Raw genomic sequence first — 21347 nt, forward strand, 5'->3', positions numbered from 1 at the left:
GAGGACACAATTGTTAAAACTAAAAACTTTAGGAGTCAATATAATTTTTAATTACTACAATTAGGGACTAAATTGATCTTAATAAAACCATCATGCCATAATCATAACAATTTGGAAACTAGAAGACCATGTTATCTTTTACCAAACTTGGATGAATCACTTAGAATTTTTCCCTTCTCACTTTATCACAGATTCCAAATTCACGTGTGCTCTGTACAAATGCTTAATTTTCTACTTCAACACATTTAATATATATTCAATTTTTTTTAAGCTTTACCATGCTCTCAAAGTGAAGCAAGAAAGCTTCATCGAACGGCTTAGCGAGTTCCTCTTTGCATCTATAAAGAACCTCACAATATGATTCCATGAATTCATCACGTTCTGGATCAGCTTCTATCTCATTGCAGCCGCTTATAGTATGGTTCTCCCGACCGATTTCTTCAAGAAGTGAAGCCATGTGAGAAACCAAAGAAGACGACCCAAAGGAGTTGCTTTCTTTTCCAAGAATAGCCGAGAAAGAGATAGATAGAGAATGTTGGGTGTGGATTACTTTTGCTAAACCCGTATTTCATGAACCATGAGCACGATGAGTGGTTGAGTTCGACCACGTTTGTTTGTCAAAACCCTGAATTTACAATACAAACAAATCTAGTAATAGAACCCACACTGAAATTGAATCTCTTTTATATTTTGTCAAAAAGGTAGACTCTGCTAGTAGTAATAGCATCTCCATGTGGTGCCATTTTAATGGAAACTTGGTATGAAACTACCAAGTGATTACGATGAAGAACCAAGGATTGAAGCTTTAATGGAAGTGAAGAACCTTAGATAAGATGCTTGGTCAAACCCAAATGGTGGTGGATAGAGAGTTAAACGGATGAAACTAAGTTATTTATAGAATGTTGGAACGGAACCCTTTCTTTTTGTATCTGATAAGTGAAATTATTGTGTGGATCCCATAGACTCACATGTCGACTATCGACTTAGAAACATGCTAGATTTTTCAAGAAATGGCAACTTGCCTTCAACCATAGAAAGTGTCGGTTTGAGCTTGGTTTCCCATTATCCTCATTATCCATTTTAAAATCTAAATTTTCTTTAAAATATCTCATAATTTGTGGCCCTCAATAATTACAATAATTGGGTTTCTACAATTCTTCCCTCCTTAAAAGAATTTCGTTTTCGAAATTCATTCATGTCACAGAATTGCATAAATGAAATTTCTATCAGTTCTTTCATATCTTTCAGTAGCTTTTACAGAAGTATCGATACTCTCTTAATCCTTAACCAGTTGGGTATACATTTGTTTTTTCAAAACTCGCTCTCTTTCCAATAAAAGAATCAGAATATATTTATCCTTATAGAATCAATTCAGCTTTAGTTACCAGAATAAGCTCATAGAGCGATAACATATCTCAATTTCATTTTTGGAGTTGAATCAAAATTTCTCAGATGAGAAACTCTCACATGGCTCGTGTGATACTCTACAGAATTTATACAGACGTTACTGGTATTCCTTTATAAAACGATAGAGTCCTAACGGATGAAAACTTAGGTTTACTCATTACAGATAGGGACTCAACCTTGGAGTTCCGGCTCAGAGAAATACGAATGTAGTCTAGGGGCATGTATTGATCAGACATCTTTTTGAAATTCGATCGGCCGGTTTATCTTCAAAAATTTGACTTAACCATAGCTCTGATACCACTAAATGTAACCCCCTCAGACCGATGTGGATAACCCGATCCGATCTGGAGTGTCACATTAGGGCCATCGGAGCGGCCTACCGTAAAAATAGCGGAAAATTTAAATTTTTTATTAAACATGTAACTTATAAAATGATTTATCAGTATGCAGAAATAAAACAGATTTCCAGACTCGTATATAAATCAAAATACAATTACATGCCCCCTAATCACATGTACCATACTCTGCAAAAAACGCCGGAAGAGCTCCCTTACTGAATTCGATAGATGCATTGGTACAATTCTTTTAACCTACAATGTTGAGTAATAGAGTGAGCTTCGGAAAGCTCAGTAATACAGAACTACCAGATGATGCTACATGACATGTAGATAAATGGAAAGCCATATAATTTCCTTATTGAATCATACGTATACCAGTTTACGAAATAATTTGGGGTTTTCTTAGAAGTTCATCGAGTAGAAGCTATGAATCTCAGTTCATAAGAAACCTTTCAAAGTATGACATTTTCAGGAGATCGAATAGGATGTCTAGTGTGTTCCAACAGTATAATAAAATCATAATAGGTACACTTATCAAATGATAGTTCAGTAAATCTCATAAAATCATAATGAAATTTAACTTTTGAAACTTGTAGTTTAAACCATTCTCTTGTACACCATCCGCAGTTCCTAGAACTGCTTCCATAGGGCTTACCTTAAGCACACAGCGAAAAGGAAGCCAACCTAAGGATAGGCTTTGGGGCCTGTATCCTTAAGTCCGTAAGTCCATAGGGCTTACCCTAAGCACACAGCAAAAGGGAGCCAACCTAATGGAACATCTTGGGGCCCGTGAGCCTACCCAAGAGTCACATTAGGTCCGTCAAAGTTTTCCAGCTTGATCAGAGCTGTACTTTATAAATCCGTATCAAAAATACAATTGCACCGTGATATAAATTCCATAAATCCACATACATGGTAATCAAATACCAGTTCAAACCAAAAATCAGATAGTCGTCTTAATCCATAAAACATCACAATAAATTGATGCATCAATAAAACAGGAGCCATAGAATTCAGTGTACCTCATTTTAAAACAAATAAAACAGTTCAGTAATAAATGGGGAACACACTAGAGAATCCAAGTATTTTCAGAGGCCATTGTAGTTATCATTATGGATAACATGAAACTTATGAAATTTGATCGAATTCTAGGAACAAGGTCCTATTGAGGAGAATCGATTACTAACCGATCTAGCCAAATATTTAAGGTTGATACTTTAGAATCCCATTATATTTTCATGTGCATTAGGAAAAAACGTTCAGGAACCTTTATGCATAATAATTCTAAATTCAGATTTATTGCGATTGATTCCATTACCCAAACAATCAGGGGTATTCAGGAATATACTTTGAATTCATAGGATTTCAGCCCAATTGAACCAAATGAGGTATTCAGAATCTTTTCCTTCTGCATTACTTGCTTTTTCAAACATGACCGAAGTGATTTTAGATGAAATATAGAATCGAAGATTCAAGTCATTTACAATCTATGACTATCGATCGTATTATCAAATAACTCCAGTTACACAACTCCTAAACTGATGCATGTCAACAAGTTAATTTATTATCCTTCCAGTGTATTCACTTTTTAATACCATAATGCAGATCCATAGATCATCCCCATAATCATCACTGAATAGATCTTCCAACGGTATTAACTCTTAACAAAAATAATTATAATATAGAGATCCTATGATTAATTGCTTTCTTGAACATTCTCTGCTCTTGAAATGATTCTCTTAACAACTTCTAGTATCTTGTACAAACCACCTTAGGGTTAAAAACCAGATATCCAAATTTTCTAAACAAAATTAGCATTTCTTATGCACATCTGAAATTTTATCGGATCAACATGTCTTTAAAAAATCCTTTATCTAACTTATATGGTCAAATCTTATCTTTTTACAACATAAGGGTATTTACGTAATTTACCCTATCGGAGTATTCTCATCCAAGTACCTTTGATGAAATAAATTATATGTTACAGATCCAAGCTGATTCATTTATCGCTAAACACAGAACTTGTAATTTTAATTCTAACAATCCATCAATTTCTTATAAAAGTCATATGAACCATAATCATTTACCGAATTTTTTTATCGTATTCAGATCGAGTGTAGAAATTAATTAACTACACATATGAGACCAATAATATCTTATTCATGCATTTACCAATATTCACATGATCCATAAAGCATAAAGAGGCAGTAAAGTATTACCTAAATTTCCGTGCCATACTGATTGACCATATAAATTCTATTCGAACGTCCTCGATCTTGAAATCAACTTCCAATAATTCCTCAAATACATAACAATATAAGATTCATCAAAAACGGAGCATAATTCTGAAAAATGGATCGAATCGGGTGATAAATCAGTGAAAATAACTTACCGTGTTCGAATTTGGTGAAACGGACATCGAAATCGGACTCAGGTCGTCAACAAACCCAAAATATTACCCTTGAATTCCAGCTCACCAACTTGATGTCTAGCTTCCAATATTTTTTCTAACAAACACAGACAATCTATCGTACAAATACTACTTTAAATAATTTTCTCCGCCATAAAAATAACTTATTCGAATCTAATTACTAATTTGAGGACACAATTGTTAAAACTAAAAACTTTAGGAGTTAATATAATTTTTAATTACTATAATTAGGGACTAAATTGATCTTAATAAAACCATCATGCCATAATCATAAAAATTTGGAAACTAGAAGACCATGTTATATTTTACCAAAATTGGATGACTCACTTAGAATTTTTCCCTTCTCACTTTATCACAGATTCCAAATTCACGTGTGCTATGTACAAATGCTTAATTTTCTACTTCAACACATTTAATATATATTCAATTTTTTTTAAGCTTTACCATGCTCTCAAAGTGAAGCAAGAAAGCTTCATCGAACGGCTTAGCGAGTTCCTCTTTGCATCTATAAAGAACCTCACAATATGATTCCATGAATTCATCACGTTCTGGATCATCTTCTATCTCATTGCAGCCGCTTATAGTATGGTTCTCCCGACCGATTTCTTCAAGTGAAGCCATGTGAGAAACCAAAGAAGACGACCCAGAGGAGTTGTTTTCTTTTCCAAGAATAGCCGAGAAAGAGATAGATAGAGAATGTTGGGTGTGGATTACTTTTGCTAAACCCGTATTTTATGAACCATGAGCACGATGAGCTGGTTGAGTTCGGCCACATTTGTTAGTCAAAACCCTAAATTTACAATACAAACAAATCTAATAATAGAACCCATACTGAAATTGAATCTCTTTTATATTTTGTCAAAAAGGTAGACTCTGCTAGTAGTAATAGCATCTCCATGTGGTGCCATTTTAATGGAAACTTGGTATGAAACTACCAAGTGATTACGATGAAGAACCAAGGATTGAAGCTTTAATGGAAGTGAAGAACCTTAGATAAGATGCTTGGTCAAACCCAAATGGTGGTGGATAGAGAGTTAAACGGATGAAACTAAGTTATTTATAGAATGTTGGAACGAAACCCTTTCTTTTTGTATCTATAAGTGAAATTATTGTGTGGATCCCATAGACTCACATGTCGACTATCGACTTAGAAACATGCTAGATTTTTCAAGAAATGGCAACTTGCCTTCAACCATAGAAAGTGTCGGTTTGAGCTTGGTTTCCCATTATCCTCATTATCCATTTTAAAATCTAACTTTTCTTTAAAATATCTCATAATTTGTGGCCCTCAATAATTACAATAATTGGGTTATTAGAAAACCACACTAAAAGTGTTCCATAAATGCTCATGCTATCAAGTGCAATAAAGAAAGTGAGTATACTCGTATACTACACACTACTCTATGGTAGACATCATGGTGTGGTCGGAGGGTTACACATTTCGGGACACACACCCCTCTAGTCTACCAAGCGTGATGTCTAGAATCTTTACATCGGACATAACACTCGACTAACCCACCCCTCGCGAGTGTTCGTGCCTTACGCTCTTGTTAGTCTCAAAGTGCCTTGCACACTTGCATAAAGATATCCAAACATTCTATACCTCAAAATTATCGTCATCTTCTAGAGTAACTCGAGTGTCCTGACCGTTTCTCAAGCATCAATCAACTCTAGTTTTATGTCGTCCTAGTTGATATTGTTTCTAGCTGTAATTGTATATTATCAATGGTTATCAGTTGTAGTTTTATTAGATGGTGTTTTGTTGTTTTGGGTTCATCAATATTATTTTTAAGTTCCTTGGGTTACTTACCCAATAATGTATGATGGTACCCATACTCGTCAATACCATACGATTATTACAAGGTGAGAAGGGTGGGTAATATCAATATTTTTGGACCAGTATTGATACTCTCGAGCTAGGGTATCAATACCAAATTTTACTTCGATGTTTTGAAAAATACCTCGGTATCGATACTCCTATTGAGAGTATCGATACTTTACCCTCAGTATCGATACTCCCATGATTACCGATACCAAAAAGGCCTACTGGAATCAGCTAAGTGCACTCGGTATCAATACCACCCTATGAGTATCGAAACTATACCAACAATATCGATACTATTCTTCTAGTACCGATCTAGAACCTGGAAATGCCCTATTTGGGCACAAAAATGACTCTTTAAACTAGTCCAAGTTCTCTATTGAGGTACCCAAGTGTTCTTAAAATCTTATGTATGTAAGAAAGGATAATAATAGGTCTTTAAACATGCTAGAAATACCAATTACTTGAATTTACCATGAATGTTCAATTATACTTCACAACTCAAGGCTCTCTCGCTAGATGCATTCTAATGACTCACAAGTGGTATGAAAGAGTTGTGAATTTGTTACCTTAGTTCCCTAGCTACTGGAAACATCCTTAAATCAACCAAGCGCTAATTTATCCTTTCCTTTAGTCTTGGAGACTTCTCCCACCTTTTCAATATTCACAAACAAGATAAATGAGTTACTAATTCATCTAGAAGCTTGGATTAAAGTGAAGGAAACTTCTTAACACTTAAATCTAGTAAAAACTAGCTGAAAACTTTTGGTTTCTTAAACCACCACTACAACCCATTTTTAACCACCATGGCTCGAACCTTGAGTTTGGAGGCTTAATTTGAACCTTTAAAGATGGAGATGAAGATTCTTACCCTTGCAAACCCATACAAAGCTTGTAGTGCTACAAAGTTTTGACCTTTTCTTAGTTCTTGGAGAGGAAGGGAATGATGAAGAAGAAGGGAAGAAGACAAAGGTATAGTTTGGTGAAAAAGAGAGGAGTAGACGTGAGATCACCCAAATTAATGGGTTTTAAGCTTTTGTTTTAAAAATTGTTCTAATTGCTCTTTTAGTCCTTTAAATTTTATCCTAAGATTAAAAATGCCATTTTTAAAATCAAATAGACCTTAAACCAAGCCCAATCTATACTCCAAATGGGTCTAGCTCTCCTACAAGGTACATGGGCTCGTCTAAACTATCTCAAGTTAACACAAAACTTCTAACCTAAGATTTGGGATATTACAACTATCCCCACCTAATACAAAATTTCATCCTCGAAAATTTACCTGGATATAAGAGATGTGGGTACTGAAGTTGCATATCCTCCTCGATTTCCCAAGTTACCTCATCGGTGCCATGGCTAATCCACAAAATCTTCACTAGGTAATCCTTTTGTCCTTAGTTATTTCACATCCTTTGCCAAGCTCTTAATGGCTCTTATTCATATGTCATATCTTGGCCCACTTCAATATTTTCTAATGGTGTAATATGGGAGAGGTCAGAACGGTACCTCCTAAGTATAGACACATGGAACATGTTGTGGATATACTCCAATTCTAGGGGTAAGACCAATCGGTAAGCTGAGTTCGATCCTCTTGAGTACTTCATATGGTCTTATGAAACGTAGAGTTAACTTATCTTTGTATCTAAACTAAAGTACCTTCTTTCACGGAGACACCTTGAGGAACAACTTGTCTCCTATGGTAAAATCGATATCTTTATGTTTCAACTCCGCATACGACCTTTTTCTGTCAGAAGCTTCATTTAACCATTTTAAAATCAATCAAACTTTCTCTTTGATTTCTCTAAGAAAATCTGGGCCCACTACTTTTCCTTCACTAAGCTCTATCCAACAAAGAAAAGCCCTGCACTTGCTTCCATATAAAGCATTGTACAGATTCATTTGGATACTAAACTAGTAGCTATTTTTATATGCGAACTCTACTAATGGTAAATGGTCCTCCCAACTACCCTTAAGGTCTATATTTGTGCACCTAAGCATGTTTTCTAGAATTTGAATAAGCTGCTCGGAATGGCTATCTGTATGAGGATGGAAGGCGGTGCTAAGATGTTGAGACTCCAAGTAACCTCATAATCTCACAGATGTACAAAGGTGTAATCCATATGTATCGGTAGAAAGTGGGTTATTTTGGTCAAAATGTCAACTATAACCCACAGCGCATCATGCCTCTTCCTATTCATTGGTAACCCCACCATGAAATACATCGTCACTCTATCCCACTTCCACTGTGGGATCTTAATAAATTGGAGTAACCCTAAAGGAACCTAGTGTTCCACCTTTACTTGCTAACATACTAAAAATCTAGGAACGAACTTAGATACTTTCCTCTTCATGCCTAACCACCAATACAATGGTCAGAGTTCTTAGTACATCTTATTACTACATGGATTAATTGAGAGTGGACTACAATGTGCTTCATGGAGAATCTTACTATGGAACTGTTTATCTGCGTGCACATAGAAATGAACCATAAAGAAAAGTACATCCTCATCGGATAACTCAAAACCCGGGGCCTTACCTTGATGGACTTGATCCACGCGAGCCCTTTGGTTATTGTTAGAACTTTGTAACTTCTTAACCTCACTTACTAACTCGGGTTCCACACTCAGCTCAACCAATAACCCATCATCACTAGATAAGCTCAAACGTTCTAACAGAGCTATCAAATCTGACATGAATTTTCTGTTGAAAGCGTTAGTAACAACGCTTGATTTTCTAGGGTAGTAGTTGATCACACAATTATAGTCTTTTAACAACTCGACCCATCTGCGTTGTCTCAAATTCAACTCTTTCTGTGTAAGCAGGTACTTAAGTCTTTTATGATTAGTGAAGATGTGGCACTTCTCACCAAAAAGGTAGTGCATCCAAATCTTGAGCGGAAAAACTACTACTGCAAGCTAAATCATGGGTGAGGTAGTTCTTCTCATGGAGCTTAAGTTAACGAGATGTATATGCTACCACTTTTCCTTCTTGTATCAAAATATAAACAAGCTTATTTAGGGAGCCATCACTAAACACGGTGAAGTCTTTCCATGAATCAGGTTGGGTTGAGATCGGGGCTTGAGTTAGAATAACTTTTAACTATTCTAAGTTCCTTTATTGCTTCTCACCCCACACAAACTGTACACCCTTCTGAAGAAACTTAGTCATCGAGGCAGCTATCATTGATAAACCCTTTGCAAATTAACGATAGTTCCAGGTAAAACCCAAAAAGCTAATTTGTAGCATCCCAAACATCGGGTTAGTGATCAAATTATGAGATTTTAGAATTCAGTGACTAAATTAGATAAATTAAAATATTTAAGGACTTAATTAAAATATTTTGTGTAGGATGAATATCAAATGAATGAAAACTGAAAGGGTAAAAAGGTCTTTTAGCAAGGAAATGAATTAAAAATTTAGCTATGGGATTTTATAACATGTGGAAAGACATTTTATGGGATTTCTTCTCCATAAATTTCTCTATTCTTCATCCTTTTCTCCTTCTTCTTCTTTGTGAGCCATTTAGTAAAGTAAGAACTCCTTCAGTTGAACATTTTTTGTAAATTAGATATGCTTTAGATTCTGGAAAGGTTAGGAAAAATTAAGGAAGGTTTAAAGTAGTTTAAAATCCAAAGGATACTAAGTTATGGACGATTGAAGGTAAGGAGTTTTTAAGTAAAATTTGAATAAGAAGAGATAAATAAATTTGGAAGATGGATTTGACTTGTCATAAGCTTGAATAAGAAGTAATAAGTGTTAGAACTGAGTTTGGATTATGTTGAAAATTTAGTAAGATTCTTAGTTACAAGAATTTGAATGAGATATTGAAGGTGATAAGGTATTAGAATGATAAAAGATGGTTAAAGTGATTGTAGTTGAGGTTGGTGGTAGAAAAGGAACTTTAAAGGTGGAAATTAAGTAAAGAGTTGATGATTTTCGAGTGAAAGAAGTCTGTTCTAGGTGGGTGGTATCGGTACTAGATGAGTTAGTACCGATACTACATAGCTATTGTAGGATATAATATTGTGTGGGTATCGATACTGCATGAACAGTATCGAAACCATAAGGCCATTTTAGACAAACATCTTCATGAGGTATCGATACCAAAAGGGGTAGTATCGATACTATGGGTAACGATACCATAAGGAATGTATCAATTCCATTTTTGGAAATGGAATTACATAATTGAAATTGGGTATCGATACTCGAGTATGGTATCAATACCATTATAAGGGAAGTATCGATACTGTACATTGGGTACCGATATTGCTTAATAAGGAAAATTTTATTTATGTCCATCAAATAGTTTAAGTTATTAAGATTGAATCATAAGGTTTAGGATTATAATAATTGCTTTGAAATTGTATTTATGTAGATACCGAGCATAAATATGTTCCGGAACAATTGACGAGTAAGATCGATCGAGGAAAAGACAAAGAGATATAGGTGAGTGTATACTTATATAATATTTATAGTATGATATTGAAATTAGACTTCTGATAAGTCTAGTTCCAACCTATTTAGTATATGATTGCATAAGTAGAAGCATATTCATGAATGGTAGGGACATGTATTGATTGTATTACACGATATAATATATGACATGAATTTATATGATATACATTATAAGACAATGATCTAAGAGAATATGTATAAGTAGTTTACATGAGTTATGTGATAAAAGTTATGAACTTACATGGTTATGAAAAATAAACTAAGTGAATTGTGAAAAGCCTATGTTATGTTTATGAGAGCTATAGGTATAATTGGCATGCCAAGAGTCGAGGGTTCTACGTGGTCCTTCGGGACAAATATATAAATCATTGGGAACATATATGTGGTTCTTTGAAACACATATTTGGTCCTTTGGAAAGGAGATATCTATGTGGTCATTCGGGACATTTTATATGGTACTTCGGTGCATTTTATACGAGTTGTGGTGATAACATTTGTACACAGCCTCAATGCACTCACAAACCTTAAGTTCTCAGTATTGTATCATGGGCTAATGAAAGAATTATTATGAATTCAGATTGATAGTATGATAAGTTTATGTGTGAAATGCATGGTTATGTAAGTTGCATTGAATGAACATATGATAACATTATACCCATCTCATCATAGTATCATTACATATTATGCCTCACTAAGTCGATGACTTAGCGTGTGAGTATTTCACACGTAGGATCCAAGAAGTTAGATGAGCAAGGATAAGCAACTGAGATAATATTACTCCTACAGATATCATATCAGAAGTAACTTAAACAGTAGGTTATTTTGTTATGAAAGTTAATGTTGGCATGTAATTAAAAGTTTAAGTTGTATATGCTCTGATTATTTTTTTAAGTTTTTGTATTAAACTGATGTAAATTATTATATTTCTTAATATAAGTTTAAATTTTCTATTATTTTTATACAAGTATATTATTTTTAGAAGGCAACGTGACATCTCAGACTCGTATTCGGGTCGGGTACGGGTCGAGGGTGTTATATTTAATGGTATCAGAGTTAAGGTTTAGCCGATTCTAGGCATAAACTAAGGTTAAAAGTGTTTTCAATAGTTTACATGCCAACAAAATATTGAATACTTCTGATCTGATATAGAAATGAGTATGCTACCTTGCTAATAGAATTATCTGCTTATGTTTTATTAGATGTCCAGACAAGATATCTCCCGAAGTGAAGCGGGAGATAATACACTAGCCGAGAGCAGTAATTCACATGCCCTGACCATGCAAGGTAAAGAACATGCACCTAAGGGAGTGCCTGTGCAAGATCAAGATACATTCTTTAGGATGTTGGACGCTATTCTGACGCGTCTCCAACCTCCTGCCCCATCAACTCAAAGAATGAATGTGGCGAAGGAGTTAAAAGGATTGGGAGCTCTCGAATTTAAGGGAGAAGCCGAGGAAGGTCTGATTGCGACCGACCTCTAGCTTAATGATTTGAAGATTATGTTGGATAGTCTCCACTGCTCTGAAGTTGAGAAGTTAGATGGAGCGGTTTCTTTGCTTAGAGGACAAGCTAGGATATGGTGGATGAATGTCACCATGAGTTTGGCAAGTGATCAAGTGACTTGGTCTCTATTTTTGGAAAAGTTTAAGAATAAGTATATTGGAGATCAGTTTATCAGGCAAACGAAGCAGGAGTTTATTAATTTGAAGCAGTTGAATCGCACTATATATGAATATGAGTGCAAGTTCAATAAATTGAGTCGGTTTGATACTGAGCATATCCTTACAGAAAAATACGCTTTTGAATGGTTCGTGGAGGGCTTACGCCCTAGATTAAAGGAGATGCTGATAATATTGAATCTTTCCTCAATCCAGGAGGTGGTTAATCATGCAAAAGATCTAGAGAGAGCTAAAAATAAAAGGTTTGGGGATCAAAAAGTTCAGATGTCTAAGAGAACCGACGCTTCTTCGAGCTCAGCACCATCAAAAAAGGTAGAGATTTGAGATTCTGACCTCAAGCTAGATCTGAATCAGTTGCATCCTCTGCTAGAGGATCTAGTTAGATGAGAGCTAGATAGATATAATCAGTGGGATCTGGTGCTGGGAGATCAAATCAGGGCCAATCGAGACAGTGTCAGCATTGTGGGAAGAATCATTTTAGAATGTGTCGGATGGCCTCCGGAGCTTGTTTTCGATATGGGGATGACGAACATTACATCCGTGATTGTCCATTGATGACTGGTGAATCTGCACCATCTGAGAGAGTCACTTCTGTATCGCAACGAGGACGTGGAAGAGGTAGAGAGAGAAACCAGTCCAAAGCTTCTACACAACCTGAAATACACTCAACTGGTGGGTGTATAATATAAAGACAAATGAAGACCGTGATGATCCATAGATTATAGTAGGTACTTTTCAGTTGTTTGATAAATCGGTGTTAGTATTGATTGATCCGGTTCCACTTATTCATATATTAGTAATAAATTAGTAAAGTAGTTAATAATTCCATTAGAAGCTACGAGTAGTGAAGTGATAGTAACTAATCCTTTAGGGCATAGGGATCAGGTAAATAGAGTTTGTAAGGGGTATCCCATAAGGATTCAGGGAATTGAATTCCCTACTAATTTGATGAAACTACCCTTTGATGAGTTTGAAGTAATTTTAGGGATGGATTGGTTGTACCATTACCATGCAAATGTCAATTGTAGACTAAAAAAAGGTAACTCTGAATAGTTCAGAAGGAATAGAAGTGAATGTGATCAGTGAAAGATTGAATCATTTAACAAATGTAATATCGGCAATGTCAGTAAGGAAATTTTTGCTTAAGGGATGTCAGGGTTTTCTTACTAATGTGATTGATAGCAGAGCTAAAGAGAAAGGTTTAGAAGAAATTCCAATTGTTAGAAAGTTCCCTGATGTATTCCCTGCTGAGTTGCCATGGCTACCTCCCGATTGATAGGTATAATTTCAAATTGAAGTGATACCGGGAACATCTCCTATTGCTATATCACCTTATCGTATGGCTCTAAAAGAATTACAAGAGTTGAAGAATCAATTGCAAGAATTGTTAGAGAAGGGATTTATAAGACCAAGTGTGTCACATTTGAGAGCTCCAGTATTGTTTGTTAAGAATAATGATGGTTCAATGTCTCCCTGCATTGGTTATCGACAACTCAATAAGGTTACCATCAAGAAAAAGTATCCCCTCCCAAGAATTAATGATTTGTTTGATCAGTTAAAAAGAGCTTCAGTATTCTTGAAGACCGACTTACGTTTTGGTTATCATCAATTGAAGATTCAGGAGAAAGATATTACGAAGACAACTTTTAGAACGAGATATGGTCACTATGAGTTCATCGTGATGCCATTTGGGGTAACCAATGTACCTATTGCTTTTATAGATCTCATGAACATTATATTTCAAACATATCTGGACCAGTTCGTAGTTGTTTTTATTGATGACATATTGGTGTACTCGAAGTCCAATGAAGAGTATAGTGCATATATGAGGATAGTTTTACAAATCCTAAGAGATAAAAAACTTTATGCCAAATTGTCTAAATGTGAGTTTTGGCTAAATGTAGTGACCTTCCTTGGGCATGTGATCATTGCAGATGAGATTCGGGTGTATCCTCAAAAGATAAAAGCTATTTTGGAATGAGAAGTTCCAAAGAATGTATTTGAAGTCTGAAGTTTCCTTGGGCTTGCAGGTTATTATCTAAGATTTGTTAAGAATTTTTTGATGATAGTTATACCTTTAACCAAATTTATGAGAAAGAATGTACCATTTGTTTGGACTCCTGAATGTCAAGGAAGTTTTGAAGCATTAAAGAGAATTTTGACAGAAGCTCCAGTGTTGGTTTAACCTGAATCTGGCAAGAATTTTGTGGTTTATAGGGACGTATCCCATAATGGATTGGGATATGTATTAATACAAGAAGGGGAAGTGGTAGCATATGCATCGAGACAATTAAAACCACATGAAAAGAACTATCCAACACATGATTTGGAATTGGCTGTAGTAGTGTTCGCTCTCAAGATTTGGCTTCACTACCTATATAGAGAACGTTGTTATCTGTATATGGATCACAAGAGCTTGAAGTATATGATGACTCAAAAAGATCTTAATTTGAGGCAGAGAAGATGGGTTTGTTCTTAAAGGATTATGATGTAATAATTGATTTCCTTCCTGGAAAAGCTAATGTGGTAGCAGATGCTTTAAGTAGAAAAACGTTTGCAGCCTTATGAGCTTTAAACACCAGGTTATTTTAAAATGGAGATGGTGTTCTATGTGTAGAATTAAAGCTTAAACCAACATGGTTAGATCAAATTAGAGAATTGCAAAATAAATATTACATCTGTTTGAAAAGATTAGAGCAAGTAAAGAATGAAGAGAATAAGGATTTCAAGATTAAGTCTGATGGGAATTTATACTATAGAGGAAGAGTGGTGATTCCAGATGATGAGGAATTGAAGAAGGATCTATTGTCCGAAGCTCACTACAGTCCATTGATGATGCACCTGGGTGGAAACAAGATGTATATGGACCTTAAGAATCGATATTGGTGGCCAGGAATGAAAAGAAGTACCACCGAATTTGTATCTAAGTGTTTAACATGTCAACAAATCAAAATCGAGCATCAAGTTCCATCATGATTATTGCAACCACTTTCTATTCTTCAATGAAAGTGGGAAAATGTGACCATGGATTTTATTATAGGGTTACCTCTGAATCCGAACAAAAGAGATTCAATTTGGATAATAATTGATCGATTAACCAAGTCAGCACATTTCCTAACAATCAAAACTGATTTCTCTATGGAAAAGTATGATGAGTTGTACATTAGAGAAATTATTAGATTGCATGGAGTGTTGGTTTCAATAGTTTTTGACCGAGATCCTCGATTCACTTCGAGATTTTGGAAATCTTTGCATGGAGCATTAGGAACTCGACTGAAATTTAGTACGGCTTTTCACCCTCAAACGGATAGACAATCAGAGCAGACTATTCAAATATTGGAAGATATGTTGAGGTCGTGTATAATTGAGTTCAAAGGGTCGTGGGAAAGGTATTTACCACTTGTTGAATTCGCTTACAACAATAGTTATCAGTCTAGCATTAAGATGGACCCTATGAGGCATTATATGGAAAGAAATATCGTACTCCATTAAACTGGTATGAGCTTAAAGATCGAAGTGTTCTTGGTTTGGATTTGATTCAAGATGTGGAAGAAAAAAATCGTGAAATTCAACATAATCTCAAAGTGGCCTTCGATAAGCAAAAGTCATATTCTGATCTTAAAAGGAAAGAAATTAAATTCGAAGTTGGAGATAAAGTTTTCCTGATGTTATCTCCATGAAAGAAAGTATTAAGGTTTGGTTGGAAAGGAAAATTGAGTCCTAGATTCATTAGGCCATATGAAATTGTTAAAAAGATAGGACCAGTGGCATATGAGTTATCTTTGCCACCGGAAATGGAGAAAATTTATAACGTTTTCCATGTATCCATGCTTTGAAGATATAGGTTTGATCCCTCTCATATAGTTATATCGGAACAAATAGAAGTCCAACCAGATTTGACTAATGAGGAAGAACCAGTGCGAATATTGGCATATGAAGTCAAGCAGTTAAGAAATAAAATAGTTCCATTGGTTAAAGTTTTATGGAGGAATCATAAAGTAGAGGAAGAAACGTGAGAACGTGAAGAAGATAGGAGTAACCAATACCCCCATCTCTTCGTGCAATGAAAATACGTGGAGGAATTTTCTTAAGGGGGAGATTTGTAACATCCCAAACATAGGGTTAGTGATCAAATTGTGAGATTTTAGAATTCAGTAACTAAATTAGATAAATTGAAAAGTTTAGGGTCTTAATTGAAATATTTTGTGTAGGATGAATATCAAATGAAGGAAAATTAGAAGGGCAAAAAGGTCTTTTAGCAAGTAAATGAATTAAAAATTTAGCTATGGGATTTTATAACAAGTGGAAATAGATTTTATGGGATTTTATCTCCAGAAATTTCTCTATTCTTCATCATTATCTCATTCTTCTTCTCCGTGATCCACTTAGTAAGGTAAGAACTCCTTCAGTTGAATAATTTTTGTAAATTAGATATGTTTTAGATTCTGGAAAGGTTAGGAAAACTTAAGGAAGGTTTAAAGTAGTTTAAAATCCAAAGGATAGTAAGTTATGGAAGATTGAAGGTAAGGAGTTTTTAAGTGAAAATTTGAATAAGAGGAGATAAATAAATTTGGAAGCTGGATTTGACTTGTCATAAGCTTGAATAAGATGAAATAAGTGTTAGAACTGAGTTTGGATTATGTTAAAAATTTAGTAAGATTCTTACTTACAAGAATTTGAATGAGATATTGAAGGTGATAAGGTGTTAGTATGATAAAAGATTGTTAAAGTGATTATAGTTGAGGTTGGTGGTAGAAAAGGCACTTTAAAGGTGGAAATTAAGTAAAGAGTTGGTGATTTTCGAGTGAAAGAAGTTTGTTATGGGTGGGTGGTATCGGTACTAGATAAGTTAGTATCGATACTACACAGCTATTTTAGGATATAATATTGTGTGGGTATAGATACTACATGAACAATATCGATACCATAAGGCCATTTTAGACAAAAATCTTCATGAGGTATCGATACCGTAAGGGGTAGTATCGATACTATGGGTAATGATACCGCAAGGGGTAGTATCGATAATATGGGTAACGATACCACAAGGAAGGTATCGATATCATTTTTGTAAATGGAATTACAAAATCAAAATTGGGTATTGATACTCAAGTATGGTATTGATACCATTATTAAAGAAGTATTGATACTGTACCTTGGGTACCGATACTACTTAATAAGGAAAATGTGAATTATGTCCATCAAATAGTTTAAGTTAGTAAGATTGAATCATAAGGTTTAGGATTCTGATAATTATTTTGAAATTGTATTTATGTAGATACAGAGCATAAACAAGTTCCGGAATAATTGAAAACTAAGATCGATCGAGGAAAAGACAAAGAGATATAGGTGAGTGCATACTTATAGAGTATTTATTGTAAGATATTGAAATTAGACTATTGATAAGTCTAGTTCCAACCTATTTAGTGTATGATTGCATAAGTAGAAGCATATTCATGAATGGTAAGGTGTAAACATGTCTTGATTGCATTACACGATATGATATATGACATGAATTTATATGATATACATTATAAGACAATGATCTAAGAGAATATGTATGAGTAGTTTACATGAACTATGTGATAAAGTTACGAACTTATATGGTTATGAAAAATAAACTATGTGAATTGAGAAAAGCCCATGTTTTGTAGATGAGAGCTATATGTATAATTAGTATGCCAAGAGTCGAGGGTTCTACATAGTCCTTCGAGACATATATGTAATCCTTGGGAACATATTTATGGGTCTTTGGAACACTTATTTGGTCCTTTGGAATATATATATGGCTCTTAAGTAAATATCTATGTGGTCATTCGGGACATTTTATATGGCACTTCGGTGCATTTCTACGTGGCTCTTCAGTGTATTTTATACGAGCTGTGGTGACAACTTTTGTGTACAACCTCAATGCACTCACATACCTTAAGTTCTCAGTATTGTATTATGGGCTAATGAAAGAATTATTATGAATTCAGATTGATAGTATGATAAGTTTATGTGTGAAATGCATGATTATGTAAGTTGCATAGAATGAACATATGATAACAGTATACCCATCTCATCATAGTATCGTTACATCTTATGCCTCACTAAGTCTATGACTTAGCGTGTGAGTGTTTCATACGTAGGATCCAAGAAGTTAGACGAACAAGGATAAGCAACTAGGATAACATTACTCCTACATATATCATATTAGAAGCAACTTAAACAATAGGTTATTTTGTTATGAAAGTTAATGTTGGCATGTAATTAAAAGTTTAAGTTGTATATGCTCTGATTACTTTTGTAAGTTTTTGTATTAAACTGATGTAAATTATTAGATTTCTTAATATAAGTTTAAATTTTCTAATATTTTGTACAAGTATATTGTTTTAGAAGGTAATGTGACATCTTGGACTTGTATCCTGGTCGGGTACGGGTTGGGGGTATTACAGAAGTACTTAAGTCACATTCTTCGGCAATTCCCATTCAAAAACTGCTTGAATCTTCTGAGGATAGACTCATATGCCATATACTTCCACAACATGACATAAGAATGAAACCAAAGACAACCATAGATTACACTTTCAAAACTTTGTGAATAATTGACGATCTTAGAGGGTTTACAGAACTACATGGAGGTATCGGTCATGCTCTTCTTCTGACTGTGAGTACACCAAGATTTCATCTATGAAGACCACCACAAACTAGTCCAAGTACGAGTGGCATACTCTATTCATTAGGTCCATGAATGTCGCCCAGGCATTAGTAAGTCTAAACAACATCAAAAGGAACTCATAGTGACCATACCTTGTCCTAAACGCTGTCATGGCTACGTCGACGTCCTTAATCTTTAGCTGATAGTACTTTGATCTCAAATCTATCTTGGAGAACCCATAATACTTTAAGTTTATCAAAGAGGTCATCAATTCTCGAGAAGGTATAACGATTCTTGATGGTTAACTTATTTAGCTAACGGTAGTCGATGCATCGACCCATCATTCTTTTTACTAAAAAGTAATGATGCTCCTCGAGGAGAAATACTTGGTCAGATGAAACATTTTTCTAATAACTCTTGAATTTGAGCTTCTATCACTTTTAGTTTCGTTAGTGCCATATGGTAAGGGGCAATAAAAACTAGAGCGATCCCGACATTATCTAGATACCGACATTATCTCGATACTGAACTCGCAGTCAATGAATGTCTCCCAGGCGTTAGTAAGTCTAAAAAATATCCTCGAGTTTTGGTTCTACAACTCAGGTGTCAACCACATGATCCAAAAAGGCTACACAACCCCGCTTTATCATCTTTTATGCCTTTATGGCCAACATAATCGTGAACACTTGGGCTTTTATCTAATAATAACGACCTTGATTCCATCAATCCTTGTGAGTTTAAGTTTCCTAGCTTTACATCTCAAACTGGCATCATGCTTTGAAAACCAATCCATTCTTAAGATCATGTCAAAATCTCTGAATGATAGTTCAATTATATCATCCAAAAAGGTCTAACCTTGAATCTCAAGGGGATATCAATGATGAACCTTGTCCACAAGAATGTCTAGTCCTAATTGGATAGACACTCAAACCCTTAAGATCATCTACCGAGATGTTTCTCTCTCATACTAGGTCATAGCAGATATAAAAGTGTATGAACCTGGGTTTACTAAAGCGATAATTGGAATAGAAAGTATTGTGAAAGTATATGAGATCACAAAAGTTGCATCACACTTCTCTTGGGCTTTGACTGTATATTAGCGTGAGGCCACTCTAGGCTTTGTATTGACCATAAATCGAGCTGTACCACTATTGAAGTGCTCGAATGTATTACTCCCTCCTCTCGAGGGACCATTACCCCTCTGAACTATCAGAGCTGACCTCTGGGTATAAGTCAAAGTCACACTTTGTGCCTCACAGTAATATATGTCAAATTGGTCCAGGGAACCACAACCGTAACAACCCCTAGACCCTCTCTTACAAACCACCAAGTGCCACCTACCATAGACTAAACAATCAGGTTAAGATGATGCTCTCACTGAACCACCGATACTCGCCATGGAAGCTGATGATAAGGGCCTCCTACGATGCTTAGATCTAACCCATATGCCTACACTCTGCCTAGACCTATTGAATTGGCCCAATGGAGTCTTCCTAGATCCCTTAGAGTCTTTGGCCCTCTTGCCTGATGGATGGGAAGGTCTTGAAGACTCAGCTACTCTCTCACTATGACCCGATGAAGAGCTTAATTCTCTAGTCTTCATACCAATAACTTTCTCTATTGACTTCGCCTAGTGAGCTAACTCAATAAAAACTCTAGGTGGATCAGTAGCTAGGTGGGTGAGGATGTCCAAATAGAGGCCCTCCAGAAACTCTTTTAGTGGTGGTACTCAGATGCCACCAAATAAGGTGCATACCAGCTCATGTACAAGAACTCCCTCTCGTACTCGAACATATATCGGTATCCTTGATTCAGATGTAGAAACTGATCCCTCAGGTCATTAGTGTGAGCCTTATCTATATAATTATGGTTGAAATCTTCTAAGAAATGTTCTGAGGTGGGTCACCTGGGTTCCATCGCCAAATCTACACTCTCTCACTACTATATGGCGTCGCCTTTTAGTATGCTAGTAATGCACTCTAACATACCCTCTGGGGTAAGGTGTACGTGGCAGAATGTCCTCAGGGTATCTCTCAACCACTGGTCAATAACTACGAGGTCTTTATCTTCCGAGATGAAGAAATCTATAGTCTTGTACCTCTAGAGCCTATTGAATAGGGACTCATGCGGTGCTGCAACAGGAGAGATTGGTGAAGCTAGATGGGTAGGTGGCGTAGCAAGTGTCCTGGGGATGGCTATCATTATATGCCTAAATCCGTCTGTCAGATCTCAGAGAAGAAGATCGCCTCGTTGATCCCCGCGTCTCTTGAGATCTTAAACTTAAAGTTCGGGAAGAACTCGTCACTGTTATCTCTAGCTAGGAAAGATATACTCTAGTCCCTACCTTCATGGCTCATAAAACCGTTGTCATTCATGATTAAACTCTAAAATTAAGATAAGAAGGAGGAGTTATTATCGCTATTCTAGATATGAAAGTACTATTTACTCCCCAGATGTATGAATACTATAGACTCTTACTGACTCTAACCTGTGTGTCCTAGAAATGATTGAACCTATCACTCTAATACCACTAAATGTAACACCTTAATCCAATACGACACAAATTCCACCGATTAAA

The 21347-nt window shown here is 35.5% G+C and overlaps 1 protein-coding gene across 1 annotated transcript; it reads right to left on the reverse strand.

Annotated features, from left to right (window-relative positions):
- Window positions 1-256: 256 nt before the first annotated feature.
- Window positions 257-4797, reverse strand: LOC120129689 (homeobox protein knotted-1-like 1). Its single transcript, XM_039147137.1, has 3 exons — window positions 4621-4797; window positions 577-625; window positions 257-495 (listed from the first exon to the last, which is right to left on the reverse strand). The coding sequence occupies exons 1-3, from the start codon at window positions 4795-4797 to the stop codon at window positions 257-259; spliced, it is 465 nt and encodes a 154-aa protein (XP_039003068.1).
- Window positions 4798-21347: the final 16550 nt, after the last annotated feature.

Source organism: Hibiscus syriacus, unplaced genomic scaffold, assembly GCF_006381635.1.
Source record: "Hibiscus syriacus cultivar Baekdansim isolate YM2019G1 unplaced genomic scaffold, ASM638163v2 tig00110503_pilon, whole genome shotgun sequence".
Lineage (NCBI taxonomy): Eukaryota > Viridiplantae > Streptophyta > Magnoliopsida > Malvales > Malvaceae > Hibiscus > Hibiscus syriacus.